This window comes from Cariama cristata, unplaced genomic scaffold, assembly GCF_000690535.1.
Source record: "Cariama cristata isolate BGI_N322 unplaced genomic scaffold, ASM69053v1 scaffold16565, whole genome shotgun sequence".
Classification (NCBI taxonomy): Eukaryota; Metazoa; Chordata; class Aves; order Cariamiformes; family Cariamidae; genus Cariama; species Cariama cristata.
The window spans coordinates 98864-114383 of record NW_009617107.1 but is presented as its reverse complement, the minus strand read 5'-3'; the positions used below and the strand labels follow the sequence as shown (position 1 = coordinate 114383).

Below are 15520 nucleotides of genomic sequence, written 5' to 3'. Positions count from 1 at the left end.
GTTCCAAGCAGCTTTTTTTCTCTTGTGGGCCTGTCTGTGCTGGACTCATGGAGGGAAAGTTCTCTTATGTCATCATCCATGCAGTCCTGATAGTGTTAATGACAGTGAAAATACAATGTACCTGTGGTACCCCCATATGCTTTAGCAAGGTTTATGTGTTGTAACTGTTAAAAAAACTACAGCTTGTCTGTGTCTAGCCAGGTATCATATGTGCATCATCAGCTGACTTTCACTTGACATTTTTTTTATTTATGTCTATAGTATTGCAGGCAGTGTTGCGGAGAGTTACGACACTGAAAGTGGATTTGAGGACTCTGAGAACAATGATGTTGCAAATGCAGTTGTACGCTTCATCACTAGATTTATTGACAAGGTTTGTACCGAGAGTGGAGTTACACAGGATCACATCAAGGGTCTGCATTGCATGATACCAGGTAAGAATTGTAACAAAAAAGTGGTTTGTAATCTTTCTTTTTTCTTTTTTTTTTCTAGTGAGAGAAATGCACTTCTTAGTTTCAGTTACTTTCAGTGAAGTTAGGTTAGACTTCTTTTCTGGATGATAATTGCTGTTGAATTTCAAATAATTATTCCCTTGATCTTAAAATTGGAGAATTTCAGAATATCAGAGTTTTAATTAGATTGCAACATCCTCTTTAATATTATGTGAGACTTCATTTATGGTATTACTGCTTTCCAGGCATTGTGGCAATGCACATAGAGACCCTGGAAGCTGTCCATCGTGAGAGTAGGCGGCTTCCACCAATACAGAAGGCAAGTATTATGAAACATATTTGTACTCTTTACAAGTATTAGAATCATGCAATTTAGTCATCTTTTTTTCCCCTCTCATAATGTTAGGAGGAAACATCAAAACATTGAAAGAAAGTTTCCGCCAGTGATAAATAAAGTGCTTGGCTTTGGTCTCATGAAATACGAACATATGAAACTAGTAGAGCCAAACTTCTGATCATAAACAAGCTGTTGCATGCCCACTGTTTTTTGAGACCCATTTCTCTTGGTTGAGTCCAAACTCCATCTCCGTTCTTTGGACTCAATCTCATAACAATTTTGTTTTGAAGCTTTTTAAACCAAATAATATAACTAGCCTGAGGTATAACACTGGTATCGCCATTACACTTACACTTTCATTTATTTGCATCAGCCCAAAATTCTACGACCAACTTTACTGCCAGGAGAAGAATTTGTTTGTGAAGGTCTCCGTGTGCTACTGGATCCTGATGGCAGAGAGGAAGCTACAGGAGGACTGCTTGGAGGTCCTCACATCCTCCCTGCTGAAGGAGCTTTGTTCCTTACTACTTACAGAATTATATTTAAAGGCACTCCTCATGACCAACTGGGTAAGAAAAATTAAACAGTGATAATTGTGGTTCTTCACATAGGCAGAGCTTTGAACTGGCCTATCTACCTATTCAAGCATCAACATCAAAATGTATATACCTCACAGTATAATTTTTCATGTTTATCAAATAATCTCTTAATACAGGTTTTTATCACTAGGTATGACAATGATTGATTTTGATTTTGCCATTAACTTAACTAGAACGTATTTCTTCAAATGAGGCATTAGATGCTAAATGTTTGTTTATTCCTGCGTATTTTAGAGTGCTGTCTTCAGTAATTTATGTAATATAGAATCATAATATGTATTTGTGTTAGAGGAAACTTCAGTAGGCTGTCATGTGGTATTGTGGGCTTTTACGGACTACCTAAAGTTGGAGACAGAAAATAAAGACATTCCTGACCATACTTTAGTAATTTTGATAGACTTTCAAATGGACAAAATGCTTAGTATATCTCGGTTCCATCTGTAAAGTTGGTCTAATAGTGCTGCTTTACAGAACATTTGTAAACTTCTTCACCACTAAGAGAGAACATATATACTGTGTGAGATCTGCAGCTTCCAGTACCCTTAGCTTGTCATTAAACAGGTTTTTTTTAGCCACTGGAAGTGTGTTAAATGAAAAATATTCATGAGTTAGTATTCTCCCTAAAATGATTGTTAGTAAATTCCATATTCCTTTTAATATCTAATGGAAATAGCTCTTCTGAATGATAAATTTTCATATTTTGACATCTGCCATTGCTAAGCAGATTGTCATTCAGAAGTATAAATTTATTGCAGAAAGTTTGTGCTCGTATGTAAAGACATCATTGTGTATTATTTGTTGTTTATATATTGTATAATGCAAAATGAAATTTGACTACGTTTGAGATTGTTTCTTCATCCCCTACCAACATAGATTTTGGGGGTGCATTTTCATCATGTAGAAAGACTCAGAAGGAAGGAGAATATTTTTCTAATCATCTCAGCTGAAATTAAGCAGAAATTCAGATTACAAAAAATACTTTAGGAATTTATCAGCTTTTCAGGTATTTTGTCTGAAATTATTCTGTACTGTTATTTTTGTGTTGCTTTGTACTTACTCATTGCTATGTATTCAAAGTACAATGTGACCAAACCAGATCTGATTCTGTGATCTAACAAGTATCTGTCAATACAATTTTATGGTCCTCAGTTGGAGAGCAGACGGTGATCCGGAGCTTTCCTATTGCGTCTGTTACAAAGGAGAAGAAGATCACTATTCAGAACCAGCTGCAGCAGAGTATGCAGGAAGGACTGCAGATCACTTCAGCTACCTTTCAGGTGAAAAGAAATTTTGTAAAAATTTGTCACAACACAGTCAGCTCAAAATACTTATGAGCAGCACTTTGTCCTGGTATTTGTAAACAGTTCAGTTTTCTGCCCTGTAAAAGCAATAAAGAATGCAGTTCTGTCACAGAAACCCTGGCATTTCTTGGCCCAGTTGATATTTACAGAGGGTTACCATTTTCATATTTGATTTCTTTTACTCCTTTGCTCACCTTTCTATTTTGGATCCAGTAAAGGGCTATTTTAGGTCCAAAATCTTTTAATGTGAGTAAATAGAGGCATAGGCAGGCCAGTGGAAACATGCTTTCTCACTCCTCCAGCTACATGGAATGAATATGGAGAAGCTGTAAGTATTGCTTTCTTCTCAAGACTTGTCACTTTACCAGCTTTCTGTAAAAGTTCATGGCAGAAAGTCGTGGTATGTCTCACATGGAAGCTGTACTTCCAGGAATCTTTAGGGTATTGGCCACCATTGGCCAGAACAAATGAATGTCCATATGACTTGCACAGATCCTGGTACTTTCCTGACTTCTGCACAGAGTCTGGTAGTTTCCTGTCTGTAGGATCCGCCTCGGTATGTTCAGCAGAAGCATGTTCTGCAGAGCAATTGACAGAGATGGACTTCTAAGAATTAGAAGTCATGAAGTCTCTGAAGACTTCTGAAATGTTTCTTCTTGGTGGTCATATTAACTGTGGTCAAACCCTAACAGATGGAAAGTTGAAGGCAAGAATTTTATATAATGGATGGAAAGTGGACTGCAGTACTTAAGATATGAAATATTTTGTTGGGTTGGCTGACTGCAGAAGTATATTTTCACTGAGAACAATAACTCTAACATTTGAAAACATAATAAAGTAGAAACATTTGAAAACATAATAAAGTAGATCAGCAGCATTTTACTAGTTCCTTCCAATAATGGACATTATTTAGCTAATCATCCTTCAATATCCTATTCAAAAGCATAAGATTAGGAATACAAGTGAGTAAAACAACTGAAATAAAGTTGTCCTTGTGGACTTTTGAGAGGACTTCATGAAGAGTTTAAATTTCCAGAAATCTTTTTACCAGAATAGTTGACATGCTTCAGCGATGTGCTAAATACAGACACAGCACAGTGTTTTTAGTGCTGGATTGTAGTCAAACATCATCTTTGCTTTTGTTTAGCATAGTTTTCTATTAGGTTATGAGAATGAAAACAATCAGCAAACAGTTTACTTTCTGTTCCCTTTGTAACAGCTAGAGTTCAATAAAGTATGAAATAACCCCTTGTCTCTGTTTATTAATTATGACTTTCAGAAGGTTTTGGCTGCAGTTAAGGTATTTAATGTCTTTAAAACTTCAGATCGGTGTAACCCCTAAAGATTCAAGAGCTCCTTTCAGGGAGGTCCTAGAACAAGACAGTTATTAGTCATCTGGAAAGTATTTACAAAACAAATGAAATTAAAAAAGCAATGATGAAATCCACCTTCTAGATGGCAAGCAAAAGACATTCAAAAGGTGTATAGGTATGGTCTCAGAAATAAAGTTCTAGATATAAAGATATTTCTTTCTTTGCTTTTTCCACATTCTTAAAGTTCTTTTGGGCCCTTGTATGGGTTACCTATTTTCTGTCTCTCTCTTCACCCCCACCCCCACCAAAACCTTTCAAAGGGCATTTACAGTGGGGTGGATGGATCACTGTTGAGTAGCACAAGGTTAGTTCCTTTTTAAGGATCAGATTTCACTATTACATTTTTATTATTAGCAGTTTTCTATACTTTGCAAGGTCAAGCAAAAATTGGAATGACTAAGTAATGGAAGTGTAATGGTTGTGACGTATGAATGCTGAAATTATTGGTTTGATGAGAGTCTTTGAAGTGCATTACCAACCTTAGTTCCCAGTATATGGGCAGAGCTGGCAGAGTATTTCCAAGCTAAGCTGTCCCATGTGACTAGTATTTGAACTGTTGTAGACGTCTTAGTGCCAGCACTACTACTTGGATTTACCAAAATATTTTGTGTTTGATATTATGAGAATTCCAGATGCTTCTTCATCAAAATACCTTAGTACTAGGACATAAATGTAAAAATTAAGTAAAAAATTAATAACCTTTGTAATATCCCTCAAAATCAGTAAGATATATGTACATATATTTGTATTTTCCGATGGGCATAGTACTGCATAAGTATGGGGATTTTGCTAATATATTTTAAGATATTTTAATTTCTTTAATTCTGTAAATTTTTTTCCATTTCTAACATGTTATGTCTTTAATATGCAGTTAATTAAAGTAGCATTTGATGAAGAAGTAAGTCCTGAAGTGGTGGAAATATTTAAGAAACAGTTAATGAAGTTCCGTTATCCTCAATCGATCTTCAGCACTTTTGCATTTGCAGCTGGGCAAACAGCCCCACAGATAATTTTACCAAAACAAAAAGAAAAGAACACTTCATTCCGGTATAGTCACTCTTCTTTTATTACTGATGTTCTTGTTTAGTATTGGTCAAATACATTGAACAATCTGGCAGCTTTGCAGAAATGCAGAACATTCAAGTAGTAACTGATTGTTATTCTGCATCTTTTTATATTTACTGAATAAAAGGTAGATTAGTATGATATACATGTCAATTTGGTATGGGAATATATTATTTATCCAAATTCTGGCTGCAGTAAATCTGAATAAGCATCTCATTACATTTTGAAACACACTCAATGTAAGTAGCATTTTTGACTATGCAAACTATGCCAACATAAAACCCAGATTTCTTGTGTATTACTTAGGTTAATAACCTAATGTGGGTTAGAATTAGTTTTACCCTTAGCACAGTCCATACCATTCCTCTAGTGTTTTTTAATCTAGAATTTGAGCTTTGGGTCCTCTTTTGAAGTTTATGTTATACGTTAATTTTTGCTAGACTAGATGGATCATTAGTCTGTTCCAGAGTGGTAGTTCCTGTGATTCTCTGTTGATTATTGCATTGTTGACACAAGAAAATAGAATCCCAAGCTAGTCATGGAATCCTAAAACTTTAATGTCATTTCTATCTTTTCTGCCTTTACTTTGTCAACTTTGTAGATTTATCACATTGCTAGCAAAATACAAATACCGAAAGAAAGATGATGGCTGCTTATTCATTACCATTGGACACTGTAGAGACAAATTTGTCTTAAAACAATAAAATTGGTGTTTAAAAATTAATATAGGAAGTAATTTTCCTGGAGGTTTTAATTTTTGTCATTATATTGAATGAAAAATTAGGAAACACATTTTATTTAAGTGGGTTCATCATAAAAATCTGTACATGCTACCAGGGAGAATCATATGCATCTTTCTAAATATTTTTGTTGCTATGAATTTGTAGTATCTTCTCAAAAAGCATTGTGAAAGGAGCAAAGCGTGCTGGGAAGATGACAATTGGGCGCCAATATTTATTAAAGAAGAAGACAGGCACTATAGTGGAAGAAAGAGGGAATCGCCCAGGCTGGAATGAAGATGATGATATCTCTGGTAATAGTAAAACATTTTTTTCCATGTTGGATGATAAGTCTATCCTATTATGCTTCCATTCCATGCTGAATAATAAGTGTCTTCAAGAAGAAATTGCAGAGTCTTCCTAGACAGGAGAAAGGTTTCAAGTATGTACATTTAGTAAGTGTTTTCTTTTGTGATGACTAGGCACAAGAGGAAGTTGACTTCCTTCAGTGGTGTCCTGATTTTGGCTGGGATATAATTAATTTTCTTCCTACTAACTGGTAGAGTGCTGTGGTTTTGGATTTAGTGTGAGAACAATGTTGATAACACGCTCATGTTTCAGTTGTTGCTGGGTAGTGCTTACTCTAAGTCAAGGACTTCTCAGTTTCCCTTGCTCTGCCAAAGAGGAGATGCACAAGAAGCTGGGAGGGAGCACAGCCAGGACAGCTGACCCCAACCAGCCAAAGGGATATTCCATACCATAGAACATCATCCTCAGTATATAAACTGGGGGGAGTTGGCCGAGAGGGGCCGATCGCTGCTCGGGGACTGGCTGAGCATTGGTCAGCAGGTGGTGAGCAATTGTATTGTGCATCACGTGTCTGTCTTGGGTTTTATTCCTCCCTCTCTTTATCTCCATTTTCATTATTACTTACTACTACTACTATTATTGGTATTATTACTACTATATTTTATTCAATTATTAAACTGTTCTTAACCCACAGGTTTTACCTTTTTCCAGTTCTCCCTATCCCTTCCCATTCTGCTGGGGGAGGGTGGGGAGGAGTGAGCGAGCAGCTCCCTGGTACTTAGTTGCCAGCTGGTGTTAAACCATGACAAGTGGTAAAGCAAAATGCTAGATTATTATTTTTTTAATTATAAAACTATTTGTAGATAGTATCTTTTTATAATTTTTTACATCATAATACTGTATATGGAATGGCACAGAAGCATGCAGTAGCTTCCATTTATCTTTAGACATCATTATCTGCAATTAGTCTATGATGAGAAAGCAGTAACTGGTGAGATTCCAGAAGGAACAAATACTATGGGAGACTTTTGCATATGTGGAAGTGACAGTCAGTTTCTGAAAACAGCAGAAGTCATTGCTACTGAAAATACCGTTTTTCCAGATTCTGGTTGAAAGGATTTGGGGACAGAAGGTAGAAGGTGATTTGGGCACTTTGTATAGTTTGTGTGATGGTGTGGAGTTTGACTTTCTTCTAAATACTTCTTTTCCTACCATGTGCTGCTGTCAGTATATCCTTATCTGGACCAGTGCTAATTTATAATAAACCACTAGAGGGAACCAGATTCTCCTGTACATAAACAGGTATTGTTTTGTCATACCATTCTTTCTTTTTTTTAAAAAAAAAAAGTAAGCATTTCAGATAATGAAGTGTTTATCAAACCCTAATAATTTCTTCAAAACATCAAACAAGCCAAATTTTCCTTTTGAATATTTAGTCAGTAAGCAAGGCAACTTATGTGACTTATGAGCAGATATATAAAAGTTGTCTGCAGCAGGACTGTGTTACTACACTGTCTCTCTTCTCTCCGAAGCAGAAGAAAGCCATTCCAGGAAAGCTAAAAAATACTGATTCTTTTCTTTCATTCCAGATAAAGGTGGTGGGAAAAAAGACATAAAGAAAGGATTACAAAATACAGAATGTCTTTACAGTGCTGAAAAATTACGTTCTTAATTGAATTTCCAGCATCTGCCTTAAGTGCTGAGTTAGTGTGGGTTCTGATGTTGCAGATTCTTTGGGTCAGAAGCAATTCTGCAGGTTGTACCTGTGTGATTTTTTGGGGGGTGATTTTGTGTCCTTCACCCAGAGACACCAAGCACAATCATACGTACCTGTGTATTCATACTTCTCTTGACAATGAAGAAATTTTAAGAGTTTTTGCATTGCTGATGCACAAAACAACAAAATTCTTCCATGAACATAGGTGTTGTGTAAACAATAGTGATAGTCACTTTTTTCCTCCTCTAACAAAAATATAAAAATATGAGTTGTGAGGCTTCCTACCTACCACTTTCCACATGTTTTGACTGGGAACGTGTAAGGTGATCAAAGTCATGACAGTTTGCTTTTCTCTCCATGCTGCACTGACACCTCAGGTACAGTCGGCTGACAACAGTAGTAACTCTTTGCTTCAGGCAGCGTACAAATAGCCATAGGAAATTTACTGTTTAATCACTGCAATTTCTTTTATATTGACTGCTGTGAATGACTTTTTGTTTGCACGTCTCAAAAACTGAAGTATAGGAAACTCTGCAGCTGTACCAACAATGGAGCAAATGGGTGCTATCTGAGCAGGTGATGCATTGTCTTAAAAGAGAAATGTTAAAGATAGGGTTGGAAGGAACTTCAAGAGATCATCTACTCCATCTCTCTACCCCGAGGCAAGATCAACATACTTAATCTGTTCCTCATAGAGCTTTACCAAAGTTTTTCTTAGGAGATTTCAAAGACGAAGGTTCCACAACTCTAGGCAATTTGTACTAATGCTTTAACCATCCTTAATGCTGCAGAAAAACAGACAACTTTCTGATACTCCGGCCTAAGCATTTCCTTGCCAAAATTTAAAGCCTTCGCTTCTTATTCTGCCACCATATACATATAGAGGATTCCCTTCTGATTGCAGTGCTTAATGTATTTATGGACTATTTTAGTATTTCTCTTCTTTTCTGGATATTGAATTTCTGCAGTTCTTTCAGTTCTTTGTTTATTAGTCTTGATAGACCTCTGATCATCTTCATTGCTCTTTTCTCAGTCCTCTTTAGCTGATCCATATAGAACTTGCAATGTGATTTCCAAAAGTGGGCACAGTACTCTAGTTAGTTACTGCTAGTGAACACCTAATTTCCATTCAATTCCTCCTCATCTCTTTTTTTCCAGGGTTTAGAATCTCATCACTACTAAATTCTGTGTCCTATAGGTGATCATACTGGTGTGTTCCATAAACTAGGAGACTGTAAAACCCACTTTTACAAACATTCATGTCTCAGGAACAGTAAAATAGAGGGATTATTCCTCCTCTTTTCAAAATCAAATAAAAAAAAAAAAGCCATTTTAATCTTGAGACAGCAAAACATCTTCCTCTTCAGGTTAAGGACACTGAGCTCTTACAATCTCTAGCTTTTTATGCACAGGAAAATATCTTGCAAATTCTGATCACCAATTTATCTGCTTTCATGACAGAAAAATGCATTTAGAAGAAAGTGTTTCAAAAAATGCACCATCATCTTACCGGAGCCAGTTATAGCTTCCTATTCAAACCTGTTAAATATCAAGTTTCTGTATGCCCCAGAATAAAATTATTTCTAAAATTCATTTTTTTTCTCATTAGTGCCCTTTATACTTGTAAATGTTTTGTAACTTCTTTCTTACCATGACAAATATGAAAACACAGAAAAAAAGAGGAGATACCCACGGTGTTAAACTCTTTGTTATTTACGTCAAATAAAGAATTGTTTGTTTTGTTTGGTGAGCTGTGGGGGCAATAAAATTTCTCATTTAGCTTTTATGCTAAGATACCCAAAAAAAGATGTATATGGGTTCTGCTCCTGTAAATTCTGAGTGTTGTCTACTGCCAGTAAAATTTTAATTGTACCATAATTTTTATTTTTTTAAAATAATTTTAGTTTCCAGTTTTATAAAGTCCTGTTTTAAATTTAAATCCTTGTATACTTTTCAGTGCCTTATTGACGAAGAAATACTTCTCATATGCACATATTTCAATGCTTGAGGTGGTAGCAAGTAACTGATACATGCTGTGAACAGTAATTCTGCTTTTGGAATATCTGGAAATAGTTGGAAGTGTCAATAACAGGCAGGTGGCAGGTTTTGTACAAAGACTTTGCTTGACTTGAATTTCAGTGTAGTTTGAGCTCATGACACGGTGTGTATCTCTCATGGTTAAAGGCTTTTCTGCTTTGGAAATTGCAGCTGATGTGCACGGCTGAAGAAAGCTGCTGTTTGACATTGAAACTGAGGCATTAAGAAACCAATAGTCATCTGTTGTAAATCATGACACAGAAACATTTTTTTATTTGAACCAAGCCTTAAAAAGATTGTTACATCTTTGGATTATGGTTTAAATGAATTGCAAGATCCATTTTATCTTGGATGTTTAATGAATTTATGTATACATTTTTCCTTATTCTGTCTTGTGTACATCTTTTTATAGCAGTTGTGAGCTTAACAGGTTTTCATAAATTGTTGAAAGAAAGATTATCTGCCTTTGGTTCAGTTCAAATGAATATATGAGAGAACTTTTTCCAGGATTTTAGTGAGAGAGTTGTCAGCCATGCCTGTCACCAATGCAGTAGGTAACTGTGCAATATATTCAGGTTTTCTGACTAAAATATTGTTTTATTGCTTATAATTTCTGTAAGCTGTGGTTTATATGTATTAGTTTATGTCATTCGTCACTGACAGTAAGACAAACTAATATTTTGTAGGAAGAAAATCCCATCATTTTCTGTGTAACTGCTGGCCTCTCCAATAGCAAACTCTTAAAGATTTTTGACTTCAGTTTCAGATGACAGCGAGCTGCACACAAGTGGTACCCTAAAAGCATCAGAAAAATCAACAATGGAGCAATTAGTAGAAAGAGCCTGTTTCAGAGACTATCAACGTTTGGGACTAGGGACCATCAGTAGTAACTCTTCTCGCTCAAAAACAGAATACTTAAGAATAACTGCACTGAACAGGATGTATTCACTTTGCAGGAGGTGCGTTTACCAATAGAGTCAAGTGGTTGAAAATAAAGATGACGTAACACACATACCACATGATGTATCCATTTAAGCAACTTACTCTGAGAAAATTTTTGTCTACAGTAGGAGTGTTCAACCAGTGACCTTGAAGCTATTTGTATTCCACTCAGAGATTTGTCTTCTTGTGGCTGCATAGGTATTCATCAGGTTTGGAAAGACTGCCAGCAATGATAGCCAGATGTGAGCTTTCAGAACTGCCCCGGAAACTCTGTCAGACGACACAAGTCTTCCTTCCTAGGTTATTTCTATAGCCCATGGGAAGAGGGTACCTCTGGGGCTTTTGGAGCAGGCTAACCTAGATAATCAGAATTGCCTTTTGAAGGAGTTTCTCTCTCTTGGCTTTCTACACTGATGTCTAAATCATTAGGCTGTTTTTCAGCTTTCTGACTTAGCCCATAAGGTTAGCTGTTAGAACTCTCTCGGTACGTCTTCTGTAACTTGCTGTGCTGGTACTGGAAATTGTTTATGTAATATTTGCATTTAAAGTCTACTCTGTTCCTAAATAAAATAGCAAGCTCAGAAACAATTACACATACCTATTTTCTTCAAATAAAAAAAACATGTTTTAAAATTGAATTCATTAAGATATCTACACTACTTTAAAAGTTTGTCATGTGCTGAAAGTCATGTGCTATGTTTTTAGTAACATGAATGTTACTACCTCAATCTTTGTTGTGAAAGTTGATGTAGCTTACTAACACTACCCACAAAAATTCTTTTTAATACAAAACCGTATCTGCATCAGTCATATCAGAAAAGTATTTGCATTTTCTAAAGCCAGTTTTGGCTAGTCCTTGCTTTCATTATGGATAATGAAATTGCCAGTTCTTCATGAAAGAAGGGCACACAAGAAAAATATTAGATCCTTTCTTGTTTTCTGACTTGTTCAGAATAACAGACTAATAACTGGTTTTGTTCAATCACCTATGAGTACAGTGCAAATGAACGCATTAAACCTGTACATTTTCATTATGCTTTGAACATTATGCAAACAACTCTTTCCTCCCCTAAAACCACCAGGTTTTAATATTCTATAGGATTTTTTTGGAAAAGATAATTAATATCTGAGTGGATTACAAATCACAAGATGTAAATACTTATCTAGTGCCGTATTAGGTTGATTACTGTGTTTTAAGAAGTAGACTGTAAATATTACATACATTGATTTTGTATGAGGGCAGTCCAATAAATGTCAAAGAACTGAATTTACAGTAAAAGTGTATGTTGTAGAGGAACAAAGTTGTTTAGTAAGCACTAACTTTTCCCTGTCCTCGTCTTAGTTTCTTCTTAACATACAAAATAGGTACTTAAATTGAATATTTTATGGAGGAGATAGAAAATAATCTTTCATATTGCTTGAATCCTTCTTTCACTAACATGAACACAAATACTGTCTTGCTGGGTTTTCTATTTTTAAAGGTATTGTATCAGTGAATTTCCTAATCTCTCAATGTATTGTAGTCTTTTGAAAAGTACACAAAAATGCAGTTTCAAATACACTGTTCCAAGGAATCTGACTGTAAAATTTCAATGTATTTTGACATAAACCAAAAACTATTGGTTTAATTGTGATACTTTAGGCAATCTAACATTCTTTGCTTTCAGTTCTCATATTTCATATACAAGTGTCAAAACAAAACTACTACATCATTTGCATGCCTCAAAATTCTCTTTTCTGTCATGCTGAAAAATATGGCTTCATTATAGTGACAGATAAGAGATATACTAAGAAGAAATACACTACCAAATAAAATATAACCTTAAATGGAAAGATACTAGCAGTGATAGTCTTATAAATTTTTCATAACTAAAGTTATTTTTTAAATGTAGCTTTCTTTATAAATTAATGTATTTGCTAAGATTGGACTAAAACTGACAGTTACTAAATAAAAAATAATTCTAACAGTTGAGGTATATTTTCATTAAGATGTATATTCAGCTTGTAATTTTAGGGATTTTTTTCATTATTTAAAATTTTGAAAGCAGTTTTAATTGTTGTTCAATTGTTTTTCACCTTTTTCTCAATACAGTTATCCTGGGCTTCTGGTAGTACCTCAGTCTGTTCAAGACAGCAGTCTGCAGAGAGTTGCTCGCTGTTACCGTCACAATCGCCTACCAGTTGTCTGTTGGAAGAACACTAAAAACGGTACTCTTCTACTTAGATCTGGAGGCTTTCATGGAAAAGGTGTTGTTGGCCTCTTCAAATCTCAAAACACACATACTACAGGTGAGTTAATGAAGCTAGGGTTTCTGTATAAGGAATTTTATGTAGAAACAGTTATTTTCATAGAGGAAATCAGTGATACGATTGAATCAGAAGTCTCAGGATATGAGTGGTTATCTGATATTATATTAGTTCAGTTTAATTACTATATGTCAAGAAGCAAATCCTGAATGGTACGGAAGTGGTTCAAAAACTGTCAATGAATAATTTGAACGGAGATTATATATGTACCAAAAGTCTTTGGTAAAAGCCAATATCCACCAAATGCAATGCAAACTTCCCGTTTCCCTTAAATTATCTTTTTCCTTTGCTCTGGTTTATGTAATGATTGCGTGTTGTCCCTTTTAATAGAGGATTATATAAAATATTAGAGAGACCATTATCCATTGGATTTTCTCATGTTTTTCATTGTAATACTAGTTTAACTTTTATCTTTCTTTTACAAAGCATAGACCTGAAAGATTCTAGCTTGGGTCTTTGCATTAAGTAAGTATTATCTTCCTCTGTGTGATCAGGATTGGACCAGCACAAGATTTGTCAGAATAGCTCATTTTTCACAATAATATAACATTAGGGCAACATTAATTTTGGAAAGAACATTAATTGACTTTTATCATTCACAGGCAGCGTTTAGGATACTTACTGTGACTGCCTGGATTTCCATCTCTTATGCTGATAGTTTCTTCAGAGTTAATTTCCTGCCAAGAGTGAATTTGGCATATTGCTGAAGAGAAAGTCAGTATTCTCTTTAATCAAACTGATAGTTGCTTAGAAATTATTCTAGAACTAGGCCATAATTTTTCTTTTTTGAGAAAAAGAAAACGTGAGGTAGAATTGGAATACCAGGAACTCATTAAAGTAGCAAAGAAATTCCTCAGTCCTGTTTATGTTTATGTTTCACCCCAATAATGACTAAAATGCAATTTAAAAGGTTTGACTCTACTGAATAGTTTGTTCTACAGAATTTTTCAAAACCTGTAACAAACATAATGTACAAATATGTGCAAGTCGCATAAAAGTAGTTTGAAGATTAAATGATTTAAATATTTTCTGCATACTCCTGAATTTTTCCTTCACAGAGTATCTTTATGAAAACCACTATTTTCTTACTTGTAAAGAACAGTTTATATCAGACATAACATTTAGCTGTATGAGGTTTTGTGTATATGAAATACTCCTTTAAATCTCAAAATTTCAGAGATATCAGAAAAATGTTTTTTACATCAGACAGTGTCTGGACTGGTTATTAACACTAATTTGTGAATCACTAATTATCGGCTGAATATTCACTGCCGTAGCATTGATTCAGTGTGTCTCTTCAGTGTTTTGTGGGGACGATTTTTAGTTGGAGTGAGGAGCAAGGTAATGAATAGAGTTTTATATCATGCATTTTTTTAAAAAAGATTCATTAAATGAGCCAGTGAAGTACTACCAATAGTTAACACAGCAGCTACCAAAGCTATGAGCTAACACCAGGAGTTCCACAGGTGTATGGTGTGAATCCTAAGCACGGTAATTCAAATGTTAGTTTTATAAATTGATTTAATACTGATTGTCTTAGCTAAAATACTGACCAGACATCTTTAACCTGTTAGAAATAGAATAAATTGGAAAAAATTCTGCAGGAATAGTCTGCAAATTACATAAAGACAAACACTTCCATGTTTTTTCTTATCTCTATGTACATGGGAGTACAAGAGCATTCCAAAACAGGATCTTCAAAGCCTGACCCATTAAAGCAAGATTCCTATGTGTAATCTCATTGCTCTTATAGGTGATTTCTTTTTTTAATTGTATGTAGTCTTTTATATTACCATTCCCATCATAGAGTCATAGAATCATAGAATCATAGAATCATTATGGTTGGAAGAGACCTCAAAGATCATCAAGTCCAACCGTATACCTGATGCCATCCTGTCCACTAAACCATGTCTTGAAGTGCCACATCTAAACGTTTTTTGAACATCTCCAGGGACGATGACTCCACCACCTCCCTGGGGAGCCTGTTCCAATGCCTAACAACTCTAACAGTGAAGAAGTTCTTTCTAATGTCAAGCAGTCATCATACTGCCAGTAGTATATTAGGCAATAGATAATCTGATTGACAATAACTATATCTGTCAGATATTAGCTTCTGGAGTTTCTTTTAAAATATGAGGAAAATGAAGACTCTCGTCAGAAAGGTACTGCAAGGAAAATGAGAAATATTTACAGGGTATTTATTTTATTCATAATGAAGTTGAAGCTTGATGAAACAAAACTTTTGAAGAAACTGATCAATAAAGATAGTTATACACAGGTGCATGTATTTGCTTTAGAAGGAATTGTGTACAATGAAGGAAAGTCTATATTGATAAACACATCGTGATGCAAACTAAGAGGA

General features: G+C 35.0%; 1 protein-coding gene across 1 annotated transcript in view; it reads left to right on the top strand.

The window, feature by feature from the left end:
• Window positions 1-261: 261 nt before the first annotated feature.
• SBF2 (SET binding factor 2) overlaps window positions 262-15520 on the top strand; it is a gene marked incomplete at its 5' end in the record, with an annotated part of 57127 nt that continues 41868 nt past the window's right edge. Inside the window, 8 exons of the mRNA XM_009700417.1 lie at window positions 262-434; window positions 698-771; window positions 1163-1358; window positions 2538-2665; window positions 4934-5109; window positions 6015-6160; window positions 10670-10868; window positions 12944-13140. Of these exons, the coding sequence (XP_009698719.1) occupies window positions 262-434; window positions 698-771; window positions 1163-1358; window positions 2538-2665; window positions 4934-5109; window positions 6015-6160; window positions 10670-10868; window positions 12944-13140 (1289 nt within the window). The remainder of the gene's footprint in view (window positions 435-697; window positions 772-1162; window positions 1359-2537; window positions 2666-4933; window positions 5110-6014; window positions 6161-10669; window positions 10869-12943; window positions 13141-15520) is intronic.